The sequence below is a fragment of the Felis catus genome, chromosome X, assembly GCF_018350175.1.
Source record: "Felis catus isolate Fca126 chromosome X, F.catus_Fca126_mat1.0, whole genome shotgun sequence".
In the NCBI taxonomy this organism is placed as follows: Eukaryota; Metazoa; Chordata; class Mammalia; order Carnivora; family Felidae; genus Felis; species Felis catus.
The window spans coordinates 97,099,097-97,117,411 of NC_058386.1; the positions used below are offsets into that span (position 1 = coordinate 97,099,097).

Genomic DNA, 18,315 nt, shown 5'->3' on the forward strand with positions numbered 1-18,315 from the left:
GCACCCAAGAAAGGTTTGTTGAATGAATGCCTACATTCAATAAAGGAAGGGGAAGGAATGCAAAAGCCGTCTTTGTGGTCAGAAATTTCTTTTTTTTCTAATGTTTATTTATTTTTGAGAGAAACAGAGTGCATGCAAGGGGGGGGCGGGGAGCAGAGAGAGGGGAGGAAAGAGGATCCGAAGCGGGCTCCTTGCCGACAGCAGAGAGCCTATGCGGGGCTGGAACTCACAAACCGTGAGATCATGACCGGAGCCGAAGTGGGGCGCTTAACCGACAGAGCCACCCAGGCACCCCTGCGGCCAGAAGTGTCTTACAAGTAGAGGCATCTGTAAGAGGCAGAGGAACATTTGTCCTGGGGGAGGAAACTCCTCGTCTCCCAGCTCCAGAACCCTGGGTGTGGAGCCCCACTCAGCTGGGCTGGGCCCGGATCCTCAGGGAAGAAGCTTCAGGAGCAGATATGCTGCCTCCTTCTATTTATAGCCCCCACCACCGGCAACCCTCTTTCCCTTTGCCTTCAGGCTGACTTTCTTAACCAGCGCTTGGCCTTCCGAACATCTCCTCCGAGAAGCATCCATGTGTTTCTTTCACGTGTCCCATTAAGACTAATATAAATCTGAAGTGAATGTGTTCCTTAGTTAGACCGGGGCTCGTCAAGAGTGACCTTTTGGGGGCGCCTGGGTGGCTCAGTGGGTTAAGCGTCCGACTTCGGCTCAGGTCATGATCTCTCGGTCCATGAGTTCGAGCCCCGCGTCGGGCTCTGTGCTGACAGCTCAGAGCCCGGAGCCTGCTTCGGATTCTGTGTCTCCCTCTCTCTCTGCCCCTCCCCCCCAAAATAAAATAAATATATATATATAAAAGAGTGGCCTCTGGTCTATACTTTTATTTATTTATGACTTTCAGCAAAAACTGTCACCTCACTGATATCTCAAAAAAAGTCACAATGTTTGCTCTCAGATAACACTCTGACCACGAGCCTCCCCTGCTTCCACGAGTTCAACTTCCTGCCGCCCTCAGCATGAAAGCCAAGTTCTTGATGCTCAAGGCCCTCCGCCATCTGGGGTCCCCCGCCCCCTTCCATTGTCCCAGAAGTCCACCCCCGCTCACACCCTCACGTCCAGAATCGCCAGTCATTCCCAAACACGCCACGTCCTCCCACACTCTGGGCTCTCCACAGGCTGCTTGGCCTAGAATACCAATGCCCTAATCCCCAGCGCCTTGAAATCCTACGCGTTCCTCAAAGGTCGCCACCCACGCATGCCCCATGCTCTCGGTCCTTTGCACACGCCTCTGTCATAGTTGACATCACCTTGAAGACCGGGACCGCATTTTGCTCATCTGGAGATCCCCGACACCTAGCGCGACACCAGGCGCATCGAAGGTGCCCACTGCGTGTTCTTCTGGATGGACCCGGGGGCAGGGAGTGGGGGGTGGCTGCGGTGACGAATGGGAAATCGGTGCCAAAGTGGCGCCCTTTTCAAACAGACGGGGACAAGACGATTCACACTTTCGGTAAAAGTCCCCTGTGCGCGAAACCCATGTCAAAGCTGGCCAGCTGAGTAAGGAAAGAGGAGATAATGTAAGTTTTTATCCAGAGCCACTTCCAAGGAACATAAAGTCATGTAATAATGGTCACTGGGAAGGAAAAAAAAAAAAAGAGGTTGGAGTGGGAGAGAGCCAAAGCATCAGAGACTCTTAAAAACTGAGAACAAACTGAGGGTTGATGGGGGTGGGAGGGAGAGGAGGGTGGGTGCTGGGCATGGAGGAGGGCACCTGTTGGGATGAGCCCTGGGTGTTGTATGGAAACCAATTTGACAATAAATTTCATATATTGAAAAAAAATAATAATAATGGTCACTGGGAAGCCTGGCCCCGCAGAGACATGGAGTTTCGTTATGGGTCATCATTTAAATGCTTGCTCGCTCTCTCTCGGCCGACCCTAGATGCTGAGGCCTCGGAGCTGACTTTCGCTTCTCAGACTGTCTGACTTGAGGGCTGAACAAGGGCTCTAGGGGGTAAAAAAAAAAAAAAAAGAAAGACAAAAAGGGAATAAGGCCTGTCTTCCAAGGTTGTTGACATTTTTTAACCACAGCCCGGTTCAGGTTCAAAGATTCAGAAGATTTTGCCTGATAGCTTTGTCCCCTTTCCCAGAGTGGGGAATGCTAATGGGAAGCAGCTGGCCTCTTTTTTTTTTTTTTTTAAATAATCTGGAAGGGCTGAAATGCTTTTTTTTTTTTTTTTTTTTTTTTTTTTTTTTTTTTTACATAGAGCCCGTGGTGGGCAGAATTCTAATACGGCCCCGAAGATTGCTGCTCCCCCCCTAGTGTGCATCCCCATAAATCGCCTCCCCTTGAGTGTGGGTGGGCCTAGCCTAATCAGGTAAGCTCTTCTGAAAAGCGTGTCCAGAGGTCAGACAGAGAAGTCAGAGAGATTCGAAGCCACGGCAGACACTCTCCTTTTGGCCTGGAAGGAACAAACACCTATGTCGTGCTGAGGACCCCGTGGCAGGGAATGGCAGGTGGCCTCCAGTAACTGAGGCCAACCCTTGGCCGACAGCCAGTCAGAAAGTGGGGACCTCAGCCCTACGGGCTCCCAAACCCGAATTCTCCCAACAACCAGTCAGTCTGGAAGAAACCCTTGAACCTCAGAGGCGCCCCCAGCCATGGCTGATACACCGATTGCAGTCTGACGACCCCCCGAGCAGAGGACGCAGCTACACCGCGCCTGGGCTCTCGACTCTCGCAGACTGAGAGGTAATATATTTGCATTGCGTAAGACACGAACATGCTTGTCATTTGTTGCACGGCAAGAGAAAACAAATACAAGTCCCACAGGCCTCAGCTCCGGTTGGGGAAGAAGGCAGACGCGGGGTAAGGACCTAAGATGAAACACAGAACTCGGGAAGCAGTCCTTGAGGGGATCCTCTGCTCTCGTCCCCCAGCCCGCTTAGCTTCCTCATGCTCCTAGGAGCAGATGTGAGCGCCCTCACGGTACCCTGGGTAGAGGAAAACAATATATATTTTTTAACGTTTATTTATTTGTTTTGAGAGAGGGACAGCGTGAGCAAGGGAGGGGCAGAGAGAGAAAGGGAGACAGAGAATCCCAAGCAGGCTCCGCGCTGTCAGCACGGAGCCCGATGCGGGGCTTGAACTCATGTACTGTGAGATCACCACCTGAGCGGAAACCAAGATTCGAATGCTTGACCGACTGGGCCACCCAGGCTCCCCGAGGGAAACAATCTTGATGGTCATTTATCTTGGCTCGGAGAGTCCTTGGGTGGATGTGTGCCCAACGCGGAAACTGCCGCGTGGCCTTTGGTGGCACGTGATGTCATAGGACACCTTCAGGGACTTCCGCAAGCCCACGGGTGTCAGCAGGAAGACGTACGAGGGATACAGGGTCACCTCTCTATGCTCCACACTCACGCCTATGGGCATTTGACCACCGGAACCATGAAGGAGATGCCTAATCACGCCCTAGGGGACTCCCACCTCGGACACCTGCTCTAGAGAAATTGTCACCAGGGACTTTCTCCCGCTCTAGGAGGCCAGAGACAAATGAAAGCCCGCCGCTCTCCGCTTCCCCGCCACAGGGAAGCCCATTTCAGGAATACCTCTTCTCTCCCTGATCGTCAGCCAAGGAGCATGTCTCTGTCCCGGAGACTGGAGGCAGCTTCAAAAGAATAGGTGTCCTGGCGGGAAGACTGCTGGAAATTTCTGTGTAGATCTTTCCCGCCACTAGAAGAGAGCCTCTTCTCTTCCTCCTCCCCGTCTTCTTCCTTCTTTTTCCTTCTTGGTGTCTTCTCCTCTTCCAGTGCTTCCATTTTAAGGGGGCGCCTGGGTGGCTCAGTCGGTTGGGTGGCCGACTTCGGCTCGGATCACGATCTCGCGGTCCGTGGGTTCAAGCCCCGCGTCGGGCTCTGTGCTGACCCGCTCAGAGCCTGGAGCCTGTTTCCGATTCTGTGTCTCCCTCTCTCTGACCCTCCCCCATTCATGCTCTGTCTCTCTCTGTCTCAAAAATAAATAAATGTTAAAAAAAATTAAAAAAAAAAAGATACTTAGCATGCCCCCAGTTCTGCCTTTTCTTTCCCTCCATCGTTCCTCACGCTCCCTCCCCCTCCCCCCACCCAGGGCAAACCAGTAGAGGCTCAGAAAGAGCCACCTGACGCCACCCCCAACACTTTAGATCCTCCGGGGGGCTGCCAATGCAAAGAACCTGGCCTACAGCGTTCTTTCTGCCATCTGTCTAGTGGCCTCAAAGCCTAGCTGATGCGGAGCCCCCTTCTGTCCTGTCAGTCCACCCACCCTACGATTAAGGGAGGGCTCCGGTCTTACAGTGAGCATTACAGTGAATACAATGAACGAAACTGCCGAGTCCTTACTCGGTGCCGGGGCAAGCGCTGTGAAAACTGGTCTCACGTGCAGTGTTGACTGAATCCTCACAAAGCCCTATGAGGTGGGCATTGCTACTTTCATCCCCGCTTCCCAGAGGAGGAAACGGAGTCTCGCCGAAATGAGGTCACCCGAGGTCACCCGTGCAAGGTCGCACAAGCAGTGAGTCCCAGAAGGGCTAGGACTCAAATCCGGTTCCGGAGGATTTCAGAGCCCAGGACTCAGCCACCGTACTCTTCCTCTTCGTAACTTGGCCAAATCTGCTCCTGCCCCCAAAGAATCTCAGGTCCTGGCCTATGCTAGGACCCGAAAATCGGACAACTAGTCAGGTCACCATCAGCCCCTAACATCTTTTGCAAAGGTTCATCGGCCATGTTAACAATGAAGAGTCCTGCTCAAAACGGGGCCCCCGGACACACTTATGGTGGAGGCGTCACACAGTACTATAGGGGACAGGTCTACAGCATGAGCCCCTTGGGTGGCCAGGCTGAAGTAGGGCACCCACAAGGGAAGCAGGAAGCATGAGGACCCTGGGGGACTCAGGGTAGAGCCAGAATTGAGTCAAGGGCCCCCCGGGGATGGATTTCGCTGCTCAAGTCCTTCCCCAGCAGAGTGGGTTTTAATTTTAATGACGTATTTGTTGTGGTTTCTGTGATTACAGCTCCTAGCATTCAATGATCCATCTGTTTTGGGTGTGTGTGTGTGTGTGTGTGTGTGTGTGAAAAAATCTCCAAAGAGGGGGGAAAAGGCAAAGGGCGAAAAGGGGGTGGCGGTGCTGGGGCCGGGCGTGAGTTCTGCGTGGCCGTGGGGATTCTGTGCGCTACGACACAGAGGCTTCCTGGCCTTTGAATTCGAAAGGCACGGAGGAGAGGAGGGGGAACCAGGAGAGATAAAAAGGAGGAAGAAAACCAGGCCACAGGAAGGTGCCCCCACGACAAGCCAACAAGCCGCACTATCCGCCTTCTATGAAGTTACCTTGTAGCTTTTTGGTTTCATCAAGGCCCTTTAAGCTCACGGGTGGGGGCGGGGGGAGGTCATCTCAGCTTCACCTCCTAGGTACCGTAACTAGCCTTTCACCTCCCTGTTCTGAAGGGCAAGAGACAGGGGTCTCAGAGCGCCCTGTGCCTTAACAGGGGTGGAGGGAGGAGAGGGGAGAAGAACAGGGGACGCCGCCGTCCGCAAGAGGCACACGCCTCCTGAAATGAAAACGCACCCGAGAATCCGAGAGCCCTGGTCATTCTCGGTCAAGGTGATACCTGAGAGCCTAAGGCGTCAGATTTTTCTTAGCCCTGAGCCCCACAGACAGCCCTGCAGCCAGGCAGCGGGAGGCAGCTGCCGCCTGGGAGTCACAGGAAGCCTTACCCAAAGGTTCCCCGACCCCGAAATCTCTCTCTTTCCCCCAGCCGTGACATTGCCGTCCCTTGCCACACGGCCCCAAAGACCCACCATTGCAATCATTCCCTCCGAACCAAAGTCAGAACGGTCTCTCCCAGGACCCCCCCCCCTCCTTACCACCCCGAAGTCCTTATACAGACCTGCAATGATCCTCCCTATTCTGCGGATGAGGGAGACTGAAAGGCTGAGTAGCTGCCCAGGGTCCCACGCGAGTACGCGGGGAAGGCAGGATTTGAGCCGAAGTGGCCGAGGGCCCAAGAGCGCTGCATAAAATGCCGCACTCCCTGGTGACGACGGACCAGGACACGTGAGGAACGCGAGAACGGTGTTTGATTAGGAATTGGGAGGCCTGGGGCCTGACTCTCCCCTTCCAACAGTTTCTCTTTGTGGCCTTGCCGCACAGCGATGCCTCCTCACTGGGCCTCAGTTCCCCCACGTGTAACGTGAGGAGGTGAACCAAAACCTATCACGTGTTCTCTTATGACATCCTATGACAAGGACCCAAAAGCTAGACTCTAGGGTAGTGACGACACGGCGGAGGGGTCTGTAGCCCCGAGAGTCTGGGACCAGGAAGCCGGAATGTGCGTTGCTTGGATGTGTGGTACAGGGGGCCAAGGTGAGGCCGGAGAAGCGTGTCCGAAACACGTTGCAAAGCCAAGTCCAGCGGGGACCGGCAAAGCCAAGCCAGAGAACTGAGATCGAGACATAAAAGAACAAGGGAAGGCGAGAGTGAAGGGGAAAGGGCAGGCCAAAGAATCAGGGAATCGAACTCGTGCAGCCATGGGAAGTTCTAAAGGCTGCTTTTGTGGGTGGCTCCATTTATAGCAGCAAAAGGGGGGGGGCGCCTGGGTGCCTCAGTTGGTTAAACGCCCAACTTCAGCTCAGATCATAATCTCACGGGTTTGAGCCCCGTGTCGGGCTCTGTGCTGACCGCTCGGAGCCTGCTTTGGATTCTGTGTCTCCCTCTCTCTCTGCCCCTCCCCCTGCTCATGCTCTATCTCTCTCTGTCTCAAAGCTAAATAAAACATTAAAAAAAATTTTTTTTTTTCTTAAATAAAGCGACAAAAGGGACTACAAGGGACCTATCCGTGTAAGGCTGGGGTAATCATGAGAGGCCTGATAGATGAGACCCAACTTAAGATGGGCCCTCTGCCGGGAAGAAAATTTGTTCACAGCTTAAGCCCTGAGGACCTTACTGGAAAGTCAGCGTGGGTGAGTTAGGGTGGGGGCAGCGAGGGCAAATGACAGCCACGGACCCCGGGTGACCGGGAAGAGCCTGGAAACTCTGGCCCACGACGATGTGCTTGGAGCAGTGAGTCACGGGCGGCACCTGCCTCCCTTACATCCCCTCTGCCTCGGGGTCAAGTCTGCTCTCATACCTGACTCTCAGACCTCTTTGGTCCAGTGCCTGGAAAAGAAGCCAGAAGCTCCTGGAGCGCTCCTGACGGGCCACAGGAAGGAGGCTCTAGGACTGGGGACATTAGACAGCAGCTGATTGGAAAAAGGGGCGCCCCGGAGCCTGGCTCTAGTGCCCAGGAGCAGCGCTTAAATGGGGGTGGGAGACGGCCGGCCCCCCTCCCCCCCCCCCCCCCAACCCCGACGGACACCGCTCTGTTGTCCACTTGAGGGTGATTTCCACTTGGAAACACACAGCCAGCATCCGAGGAATAAATGAGATAATCCGTGAAAAAGAGCACAAAGTAAGTGTTCACTAAATAGTAGGGTTTTTCTTTTTTTTCTTAAAATTTTTTTTCAACGTTTTTTATTTATTTTGGGACAGAGAGAGACAGAGCATGAACGGGCGAGGGGCAGAGAGAGAGGGAGACACAGAATCCGAAACAGGCTCCAGGCTCTGAGCCATCAGCCCAGAGCCTGACGCGGGGCTCGAACTCACGGACCGCGAGATCGTGACCTGGCTGAAGTCGGACACTTAACCGATTGCGCCACCCAGGCGCCCCAATAGTAGGGTTTTTCTAAAAACTACAACAGATAGGGACACGGGTGTGGGAAATGAGTTTGAGGCGGAAGTCGACATCCCATATAACAAACATGGATTCGTGGGCCCCCAGCCCCAGGGATTCTGATTCCCCATTGGCGGTGGGCCCAGAGATCTGCTTGTTCTATAAGCTCCCAGGTGGGTCTGAGGGAGAGGGTCCCAGGCACCCCGCTTTAGGGAAACCCTGTTGTGAATCACGACTGGGGCAGCCATGTCCCAGAAGTGGATGGCAGGGCAAGGGTAGTGAAGAGAAAGCAACTTGAATGATATCTCGAAAGAACTGTGATCACAAAGGAAGGTATTTTGTTTTTCTAATAAACATCTCTAACACGTGAGCCCCCAGCGGGGCCCATAGCAACTTTTGGAGATTTGACATTCCAGCTTTGCTGTTAATTAGCCGTGAGGCCTTGGCCCGCCAAGTCCCTCCCCTGGGCCTGTTTCCTCACCGAAGAGCTAAGGAATGCAATTAAACTTGGAGTCTAGGATTCCTTTTATCCCAGGCATTCTAGGATTTTCTGATTCATTGAGATAGACAATCGATCAAAATCCCCAGTTCATCCCCAGAGAGGCCAGATTCTGTCGAGGCCCACTCTAAACCCCGCCTGAGCTGGCCAACAGGGGACCAGCCTACAGAGCAGACCCTTCAGAAGCCTGTGAGTATTTTCAGAAAACTCTCCTACTTTCAGATTGTTTAGAAACCTCAGCTATTCTTGCCATTTTAAAAACGCACAGGCCGTGGAAAATAATATGGGGTTTCCTTTAAAACATAAAAATAGGATCACCATACGATTCAGTACTGGGTATTTACCCAGTAAATACTGGGTATTTACCCAAAGAAAATGAAAACACTAATTCAAGAAGACATACGCATCCTTATAATTATGGCGGCATTATTTACAAGAGCCAAGATAGGGAAGCCATCCAAGTGTCGACTGAGAGATGAATGGGTAAAGAAGACGTCACACACACACACACACACACACACACACACGCTGGAATATTACTCAGCCATAAAAACTGAAATCTTGCCATTTGCCATTTGCCATAACATGGATGGACGTAGAGGGCATTATGCTAAGTGACTCAACTCATATGTGGAATTTCAGGAACAGAGCAAAAGAATAAACGAAGAAACAAAAGAGACAAACAAAAATCAGGCTCTTAAAGACGGACAACAAACCGGTGGTTGCCAGGTAGGGGGTGGGGAGGGAAACAGATGAAGGGGACTAAGGGCACACTTACCACGATGAGCACTGAGTAACGTATAGAATTGTTGAGTCACTACATGGTACACCGGAAGCTAATATAACACTGTATGTTAATTACACTTCAATTTTAAAAAAAGAGCAAAAATAAAAAGCACAGGGTTGCAGGAGATTTGACTTAAACCTGCCCACTCGTTATTTCTTCCCTTTCAAAAAATATATTTTTATTCATTTATTTTTTTTTAAGTTTATTTATTTATTTCGAGAGAGACAAAGACAGCGTGAGTGCGAGGGAGGGGCAGAGAGAGAGGGGGGAGAGAGAATCCCAAGCGGGCTCCGCCCTGTCAGCACAGAGCCCGGCACGGGGCTCGAACCCACGAAGCCAGGAGATCATGACCTGAGCCGAAACCCAGAGTCAGACGCTCAGCTGACTGAGCCACCCAGGCGCACCCCTCCCCCCAAAACACATATTTTTAAAAAATCTTTTCGAATCAGAGAGCTCCCTGCTTCCTCCAAGTTGGAATAAGCAAACGCAGGCCATTTCTGCACGAAATAAGGATCTTTGACAACTGACTTCTGGAGCCACGGGCACAGGAGAAACAAACATTCATCACCTGTCACAGCAAAATGATCTTCTTCAACAACAGGTGACGGAGGAGGAGTGGGGACTGGGGACTGGAGACCCCGCCCCCCCCCAAGTATCACAAATGAACAGTGAACTAACACAGAGGCCTCGTCCGTATGCTTGACGTAGACTCACGGGAGCAGACGTTCCCCGCCTTCTCTACGAGGCTCTGCTTAACATGTGGGTAGGCCGGCGGGCTCCCCGGACCGTTTCCTCTCCCCAACCCCCCCATGGACGTCAGGAGAGTCTCCCTCCGACTTACTTCTCTGTCCATTTCCCCCGGAACATTTGGGTTTAGGGCAAAGGAAGATTTGATGCAGCACGATCTGAAGGAGGGTGGGGAGGTGACACGACCCACAGCTTATATGGGCCGGGCCTTGGCCCCTGGGGCCCACAGGACAGAAAATAAGAGATAAGGAGCCGGTTGATGTAAAAACGCAACAATCTTTTCTGAAATACAGTGCCTACCGTTTGTTGCTCTTTCCTTACCCCTATCTAGGTGTTCCCACGCCTGTATCACTTCTCTCTGTCCTTTCTTGTTTCTGTTCTTTATTTTGAACGCCTCCCTCGTACGCTATGGCAGATAACTGAACGATATTGTTATAATCTTGTTGTGTTTGCGACAAGGAAAACAGCTTCGAATGCTCAAATTTGAGGAGTAAAATGTTCTGTTTCTCCTTTCAAAAAAAAAAAAAATTTCAAGTAAGTTGCCTTAACCATACGGAGCCCTTTGTTAATTTTTTTCCCATTTAGCCTGGGCCCCAGTAGATGGAACTCTTCCTCTCCCTAGAAAGCTCTGAGGGTTTTAAGGACAGATCCTCAAACAACGAAGACCTTCACAAGCTGTGTGGCCTAGAACAAGTCATCTCATTTCTTCATGCCTCAGTTTCCTCAGCCACGTAATGAATCTGTCTGCGAACAGAATTTGGGAGACGGAGGGAGTAGGTGTTACGCTTCCTGGGCAAGTCACCAAGCTACTCAAAATCTAAACCTCCTTCTCTGTCAAGTGGGGCTAAGAGCAGTGCCTTCATCATAGGCTACCTGTGAGGACTCATCCGTTTAAGAACTGTTTGTTGAGCACCTGCTATGTGCTAAGAAGAGATCAGAACAGGGCGCAAAAAAAAAAAAAAAAGAGAAGGGTCCTGCTCTCACAGGGGACTTGGTGAACTAACTCACGGAAGGCTCTGGGCATGAGCGTAACGTATAGTAAACACTCAGTACATGTAAGCTATTCTCATGACTACTCTCCCAAGGTATTAATGACCTATGGCCCCTGTTCTTCGTCAGTGTCCCGAAAGCACGGGATAAGACTTCCTGCAGTTATCCACACTCTCCAGGACGCCCCTGGTGGCCCGCTTTGTAAAGTGACCATCGGCACCGAGGGCTACGGCCCAGGGCTGCGTGAGCACGAAGCCAGCTGGATCCAACCCCTGCCCTTTGCCCGTTATTAGCCACTGGGCCCACCGGCCACAGATACGGCTTGAGTTTGAATTCCAGATGCCCACCGAGCCACCCAGGTGCCCCGGACTTTGGCTCAGATCATGATCTCCCAGTTTGTGGGTTCGAGCCCTGAGTCGGGGTCTGTGCAGACAACTCAGAGCCTGCGGCCTGCTTCAGATTCTGTGTCTCCCTCTCTCTCTGCCCCTCCCCTGCTCACACTCTGTCTCTCTCTCAAATAAACATTAAAAAAAATTTTTTAATGAAATAAATTCCAGATGCCTAGGAAACCCACTGTCCCCAGAAAGCCTCTCTCTGAGCACACAGAGCACGATGGCTTCTTTCAGGGAACCCCCAGGCTCAGGTGAGGCTGCTCACGTCCCTCATTAACACTATACTTGTGACCACCTCAGAGCCTGGTGCTCTGTCCTTTGTCCTCACCTGTCCCTGAACAGTTCAGCCTGCTCTTCCGGACATGACAGTGGCCCAGCACAGAGAATCCTTTCCCTCTTTCCTTCTCTCAAGAAAGGACTAAACAGGGACACCTGGGTGGCTCAGTCGGTTAAGTATCTGACTTCAGTTCAGGTCATGATCTTGTAGCTCTTGAGTTCAAGCCCCGCATCGGGCTCTGTGCTGACGGCTCAGAGCCTGGAGCTCAGAGCTTGGAGCCTGGAGCCTGCTTCGGATGTTGTGTCTCTCCCCCCAACTCCAAATGCCAAGCTTCTGCGCGCACTTAGAGTGGCTCCTGGACTCTCCTGCCACACGCTTGACTGGGTGACAGAGGGAGGAGGACCCGACGTCGTGAAGAGCTCCCGGTTTCCGTCTGCTCTCCGACACAACCTCCCCACGTCATCTGCAATATTAAGGCGACGCTACCGAGGCAGGAATTTTGTGCCGTCTAAAAAAAGAGCACTCTTGTGTGCAGACTCATACCATAAATGTGACACTTACAGAGGGCTTTGTGCTATTCAGACCACTTCCGGGCGCCTGGGTGGCTCAGTTGGGTAAGCATCCGACTCCTGGTTGGTTGCAGCTCAGGTCATGATTTCACAGTTCATGAGTTCGAGCCCCACGTTGGCTCTGCACTGTCAGCACAGAGCCTGCTTGAGGTGCTATCTCTCCCTCTCCCTCTCTCTCTCTGCCCCTCCCCTGTTCTCTCTCTCTCTCTCTCAAAATAAATAAATAAACTTAAAAAAACAAAACCCACTTCATAGCCATTTGACCCTCCCAGCAATTCTCTGACATAGACCGTTAGGGAAGTAGCATTATTGTGATGATCATTTTTATTATTCCCATTTGGCAGATGAGAAAACCAAGGCCCAAAGAGGCACGCTTGTGGTAATGCCGTGAGGGTCCCATTATTACCCCTAGTTTACAGATGAGGAAACTGAGGCTCGGAAGGCTTCGATGACTCAAGACCATAAAGCTAGAAAGTGGTAGTCCGCTGAAGTTGAGTCTAATATGGAAGCCACTCAGCCCATGGGGCTATTTAACTTCAAGCCCACGGGGCGCCTGGGTGGCTCAGTCGGTGAAATGTCCAACTTCGGCTCAGGTCCTGACCTCACGGTCGGTGGGTTCGAGCCCCGTGTCGGGCTCTGTGCCGACAGCTCGGAGCCTGGAGCCCGCTTCACATTCTGTGTCTCCCAATCTCTCTGCCCCTCCTACACTTGTCCCCTCTCTCTCTCTCTCTCTCTCTCTCTGTCTGTCTCAAAAATCAATAAATAAACATTTTAAAAAATAAATGAAATAAAATCAAAACTCAGTTCCTCAGTCACACTAGCCACACTGCAAATGCTCAGTAGCCACAGGTGGCTAGTGCTTCTCATTACCAGACAGAACAGACAGAGAACACCACAGAAACTTCTATTGGACGTTGCTGGTCTAAGTAAACACTTAGGGTGTTCCTCTTCAGACCACAACTTTGGTCACGTGTTATTATTTTAAGGCAGGGCTTCTCAAGGTTGACACGACTGACACTGGGGGCTGGAAAATTCTTTGTTGTGGGGGGGCGGTGGGGGGGGGGACCTCTTCCTAAGCACGGCAGGATGTTCAGAGGCATCCCTAGCCTCTACCCACTAGATGTCAGTAGCACGCCTTCCCCCTCGTTGTGACAACTGAAGGTGTCTCCAGACGGGGCCAAAGCTCCCTGGTGGGGAGGGGGGCAAAATCACTCCCCGTGTCCCTGCTGGGAGCCTGTGGGTTAAGGTTAGTAAGGTATACGAACGAACGGCAACTCTTTCGGACCTTAACTTGGCCTTCTGAAAACAAGCTACTTCACCCAACCTCGGTTCTCCTACTGAATCGTGACTTACAGCAATTTGCATTGAGTGGGTGGTTTTCATAGCTATTGGAGATTTCATGAAAAGAGTAAAGCCATTTAAAGCAGAACCCGAGTGGAGATGCCAACCGGGGGTTACTCTAATGTTCTGTACGATCAGCTCCTCAAACTTCCTAGCCGCCGACCGTAACTATGAATTTGGAAAGGAAAGATTTAAAAAACAGATCGGTCTGGGATTCAGTCAGTTGAGCGTCCGACTCTTGATTTCCGTTCAGGTCATGATCCCAGGGATTCTCTCTGCCTCTCTCTCTCTCTGCCCCCTCTCCCTCGCTCGTGCTCTCTCGCTCTAAAAAAAAAAAAAAAATAGATTGGCTTATAAACCTAGAAGAACGTTAGAGCAAAAAAATCAATTAGGAAATGACAGAAGCAGTTGCATATTACATTTTGGCTACGGATTTCCGGAAACAACAAACAACCAAAAATTGTGCCACTTGAGAAATTAATGAAAGAATCCCCCAAACGCCCAAGTGGGCCCAACAGAAAGGCTTGCAAAGGATTAAGCATTCTCATAGAAAATGCTGAAATTGGCTACTGATGAAATCATACACTTTTCCACATTTAGAATATATTCCCAAGGAAGCGAAACCTCCCTGCAGCAAATGGAACCCTCGGAATGCTGCTAAAGACCAAATTAAACCTGCCAACTACATCTTCTGAGAAATCTCCAAAAGCTTTTTTAAAATTAAAACAAAAAAAAAAGAAGCTTTTAAAACCATTTCCTCCTAATGACTTTTTACAGAGTTAAACATTTTAGCGGCCCCTGGGTGGCTCGGTCGGTTAAGCGTCCGACTCCGGCTCAGGTCATGATCTCACAGTTGGTGAGTTTGAACCCCGCGTCGGGCTCCGTGCTGACAATGTGGGCCTGCTTGGGATTCTCTCTCTCTCTCCCTCTCTCTCTCTCTCTCTCTGTCCCTCCCCTGTGCTCGCTGTCTCTCAATATAAATACATAAGTTTTAAAAATATATACATGAATGAATGAATGAATGAATGAATGAATGAATAAAATAATGAATTCCGGGGTGCCTGGATGGTTCAGTCGGTTAAGCGTCAACTCTGATTTCAGCTCAGGTCATGATCTCCTGGTTTGTGAGTTCGAGCCCCAAGTCTGGCTCGGGGCTGACAGTGTGGAACCTGCTTGGAATTCTTTCTCCCTCCCTCCCTCTCTCTCTCTCTCTCTCTCTCTGTCAAAATAAATAAACTTAAAAGAACAAAAAGAACTGGAGTTAACAGCCTTTCTTCTAAAACTAGAAGGAAAACAAACAAACAAACAAAAACCTGAAAGAAGAGAAGGAAGCAGAGTGCCTCCGGGGTCTCTAATGACCACATTACACAATTCCAGCGAGGAGTGGAAGTCGGGTCTAAGCTGGGGGGCTGTGGATACACGTTTCTGGTGCTTTCTGCCGGCTCACGTTTGGCCTCCCCAGCTGGAAGCTCATGCAGGGCCAGGCTCTGCGTTCAGGAGCACAGGAGGCAGGTGGAACGGGGAGACAGTGGGAGACTCAGCTACTGGAAGGATCTGCGGGGTCAGGCCTCTTCTAGCACTGGGTGCCAGGGGCCCTGGTCGGTCAGGTGCCCTCCCGCCGAGGCGCTAAGCCTCACCTTGCCGGCTCCTGTCCTTAGATGAGGAGAAGCCCACTAGTACGATAGGAGGGGCCCACCGGCCCGGCACGCTCCCCGAGATGACCACCAAGCACCAGAGTGACGCAAAAGCACTGAAGTCCCATGGACACGCGCGCTGTCGGGAATAATCCATCATCGCCTGTCAGTCTGACCGGGAGACAGGCCCTGGAGCCCTGTCTGGGAGCCCTGACTGGAGCCCACACTGGTGGCAGTGTGCTGGTCTAGGGGAATCACTTAACATCTTTGGGGTCCAACTTCTTCACCCTTAAAATAAAGGCATTTTCACCCGTGCCACCATTAGGGGATCTTTTCTGGCAAGTTCTTTTGCTTTTCCCCCGTCTCCTCCTTCACGGGCACGTAGTTACGGCAAGACTACTAGTATTTTCTCCCTTCTACCAGTAAGCATTTTCACTGATCCCTTGATAAATTCCCGCTGTCACCGGCTGTCATACCATGTGCATAAAAGTAACAGGACTTAGGGGCGCCGGGAGTGGAGGTGGGGGGCTCAGCTGGTTAAGTGTCCGACTCTAGGTTTCGGCTCCAGTCGTGGTCTCACGGTTCGTGAGTTCAAGTCCCACCCACATCGGGCTCCGAACACAGCCATTTCCCCTAGTGGCCAAACACCTCGAACACCTCCGACTCATAAAATAAAGGCACCCACCTACGGGTAAAATCGCGACCCCAGGCGTGATCTGGACAGGAACCTGAGCCAAGCCTGTGTTTCCACCCTGCGTTTCAACTTCCAAAGCCTGCCTACCGGGGCCCCTCGAAAGGCTACAAACCCTCCCGATATGGCCAAGCCGTGATTCTAGGACGCCCCCTTGTTGGGGCCGTTGGGGGACGGAAGGTGGGAGAGAAGCGAAGCTTACGGTGGGGGGAGGGGGCAGCCAAGGAAAGAAAGAAAGGGAGGAAGAAGGGAGGGAGGGAGCCCTGGGAAAACTCCACCAGCTGGGAGGCCGAATACCGTCCAGCGCGCAACATATTCGGGAAAACGAAGGCGACTCGGGCAAATTTAACGCGGTGTCTCCACTCATCCAAATCCCGCGCTCTCTTTCCGTCCCTTCCTCCTTCCTCTCGGCTCTCCCATTTCTGGCCCGGGTTCCTCCATCTGCTCCGGTCTTCCCTTACATTCCCTCCTCCTGCGCTCATACCTCCCACCCCACCTCTTGCAAAAGCTTCTCAAGGGTGTCCCGGTTCAGTCGAGAGCATGCCTTCAACACGTGCTTGTGGCCTGGCTCCAGAAAAAAAAAAAAAAAAGGCAAACTTTCTTCCAGTGTTGAGCACAAAGCCTGCTCCGGAGCAGGTACACAGTATTTTGGAACGTCTACGGAGCCTCTGTGCCTGTTAGGTCCTTCGAGGGACTCCGAGCCACTTACTCACAGAGGCTGTGGCTCCTTAACCTCCTTAAATGCCTTCTTGTACCTTCTCCCATCTCTTCAGCCGTCTGATGAGCTCAGGCCTTCAACTGTGGCTACAGGAGTAGCCATTGGTCCACGAGTGTCTCTTGTCCACCCCCAACGACCTCAGGCTCCCCCTGATCCCCTCCACGGAAAGCAGACATCAGGATGAAGGGGCCCTGAGGAAGGCTGGTCATTCGGCCGCAAACAGGAGAATCTAATATGAGCGCCCGGGGAAGAAGGGCTGGACGCTCGCCTGGGAGCAATGACATTGCCATGATCACCTCCCACGGCAATGGCTCTATCTCGCTGGCCTCCCAGGCGCGCCCGGCCATGCCCGCCGACCTCTCTGTCATCTGGGGCTCCGGGGAATTACACAGAGGCGTAGACGTCTACCCGGGGGCGCCCGGTACCAGTTTTGAAGCGGCAGCAAAAGGGGGCAGTCAGTCTACGCACACCTCCGTGTCTGAACCACCTCCGTTCAGCACTCCAAATGGAGGGCCGCAAAGAATCACACGGAACAGTGCTTTGGGCCGGCAGGTCAGGGGCTGTCAGTCCCGGTCTACAGAAATGCCTTTCCACGAGAGGAGAGAGCACGGCCGGGGCCAAGTGCACCCCTGCAACCCTCAGCTGTTGGAGACCTGCAGCCAGTGAGGTGAATCTCTGGCCGTGATTCCAGGTTCCAGCTTCACGAATGAAAATGGAAAAGAATCGTGTACCCTCGCGTGCCCGCTAACGAACCCTACGACCGGATCCGTTTTCGCTGATGTCTCCGTCTCTGTCCTTCTGTCTCCTGTTTTGCCCCTGCTTCTCCCCACCCCCAATATCTGTCTTTTCAGTCCCGCTGGCTGCTGACTAGGGCCAGAAGGAAATGCTTCCGTGGAACCGAAGCCCGTTCTTTTAACTGAATGATTACTGCGAAGGCTATTCTAACGGGGCTACTAGTCAAGGAAATTAACCTTGTAAAATCCAGATCGATGGGGTGCTTTATTTCAAGACGACTTGGGCTACGCTTGGACACGTGCAAGCTGCAACCTGTAGCTTTGCCCCCGTCTCTCTCCCTAACCCGCCTGGTTTATAAACATCGTCCTCGTGCAGCTGTCCCTTCTCAAGACCCTCGAGCCATTTATCACACACGCTGGCGCCGGCGAGGCTGCACGAGTGCCGCAAAGGACCCTCGCCCCGAGAGGTTGGGCATCACCCCCGCGCAGGGAAGGGGACTCCGGGAATAAGGGTATTGCCGCGTGCATCCCTACCGCTGGGCGACATCTTCCCTTCGGGGAGTCCCCTCCTCACCTTGGCGAGGAAATGAATCCACAACCGCCACAGCCCCGGAGAAACCGTCCTGCGTTCTGGCCGGTCCCGGGCTCCCTGGGACTCAGGCGAGGCAGGTGCGCGCCCGGCTGCCGGAGCGGGGCGGGGGGGGGGGGGGGGGGGAGGAGTTTGGGGGAGGACGGAGTCTGCGGACCCACGCCCACCTGCGCCAGGCTCCCCGAGCGTGCTGCCCCCAGGCGGCGGGCGCGAGGCCGCGGGTTCGAGCCCCGGCCCGGCCCGGACTCGCTCCGCGCTGGTGCTGTGGGCGGCGAGCGGTCCCCGCGGCGGAGGCCGAGGGCTCTGCCACCCTCGGCTCCGGGGAGCCTAGTCGGAGCCCTGACTGCGCCCGCCACTTACTCTGGAGTCTTCGGGGGGCCGTAGAACCCAGCCACGGCGCCTCGGAGCCGCAGGGCCCGCTCAGGGGCCGGCGCTGCGCGCAGCGGGGGGGAAGGCAGGTGGGGCCGCTCTGATGCCCGCGGGCTGATGCACTAACCCAGATAAAGTTTCTGTTCCGAGGACTCTATCGCTGTCTTCTGAACGAGGTTCCAGAAGGGCTGGGCTTGTTCCTTACAGGACTGGGAACTGTTAACTCCCCTTTT

At 52.9% G+C, this 18,315-nt stretch overlaps 1 protein-coding gene across 2 annotated transcripts in view; it reads right to left on the reverse strand.

Annotated features, from left to right (window-relative positions):
• The window catches only part of KIAA1210 (KIAA1210 ortholog), a 55,639-nt gene extending 37,827 nt beyond the window's left edge, over positions 1-17,812 (reverse strand). Inside the window, exons 1-2 of one of the 2 annotated variants that reach the window (XM_045050822.1) lie at positions 17,699-17,751; positions 1,308-1,553 (exon numbers count right to left, since the gene is read on the reverse strand). In XM_045050822.1, coding sequence (XP_044906757.1) covers positions 1,308-1,336 — 29 coding nt within the window. In that variant the 5' untranslated portion in view covers positions 1,337-1,553; positions 17,699-17,751. Of the gene's footprint in view, positions 1-1,307; positions 1,554-17,698 lie in introns of both variants that reach the window. The other variant, XM_045050823.1, reaches the window with a different exon arrangement.
• Positions 17,813-18,315: the final 503 nt, after the last annotated feature.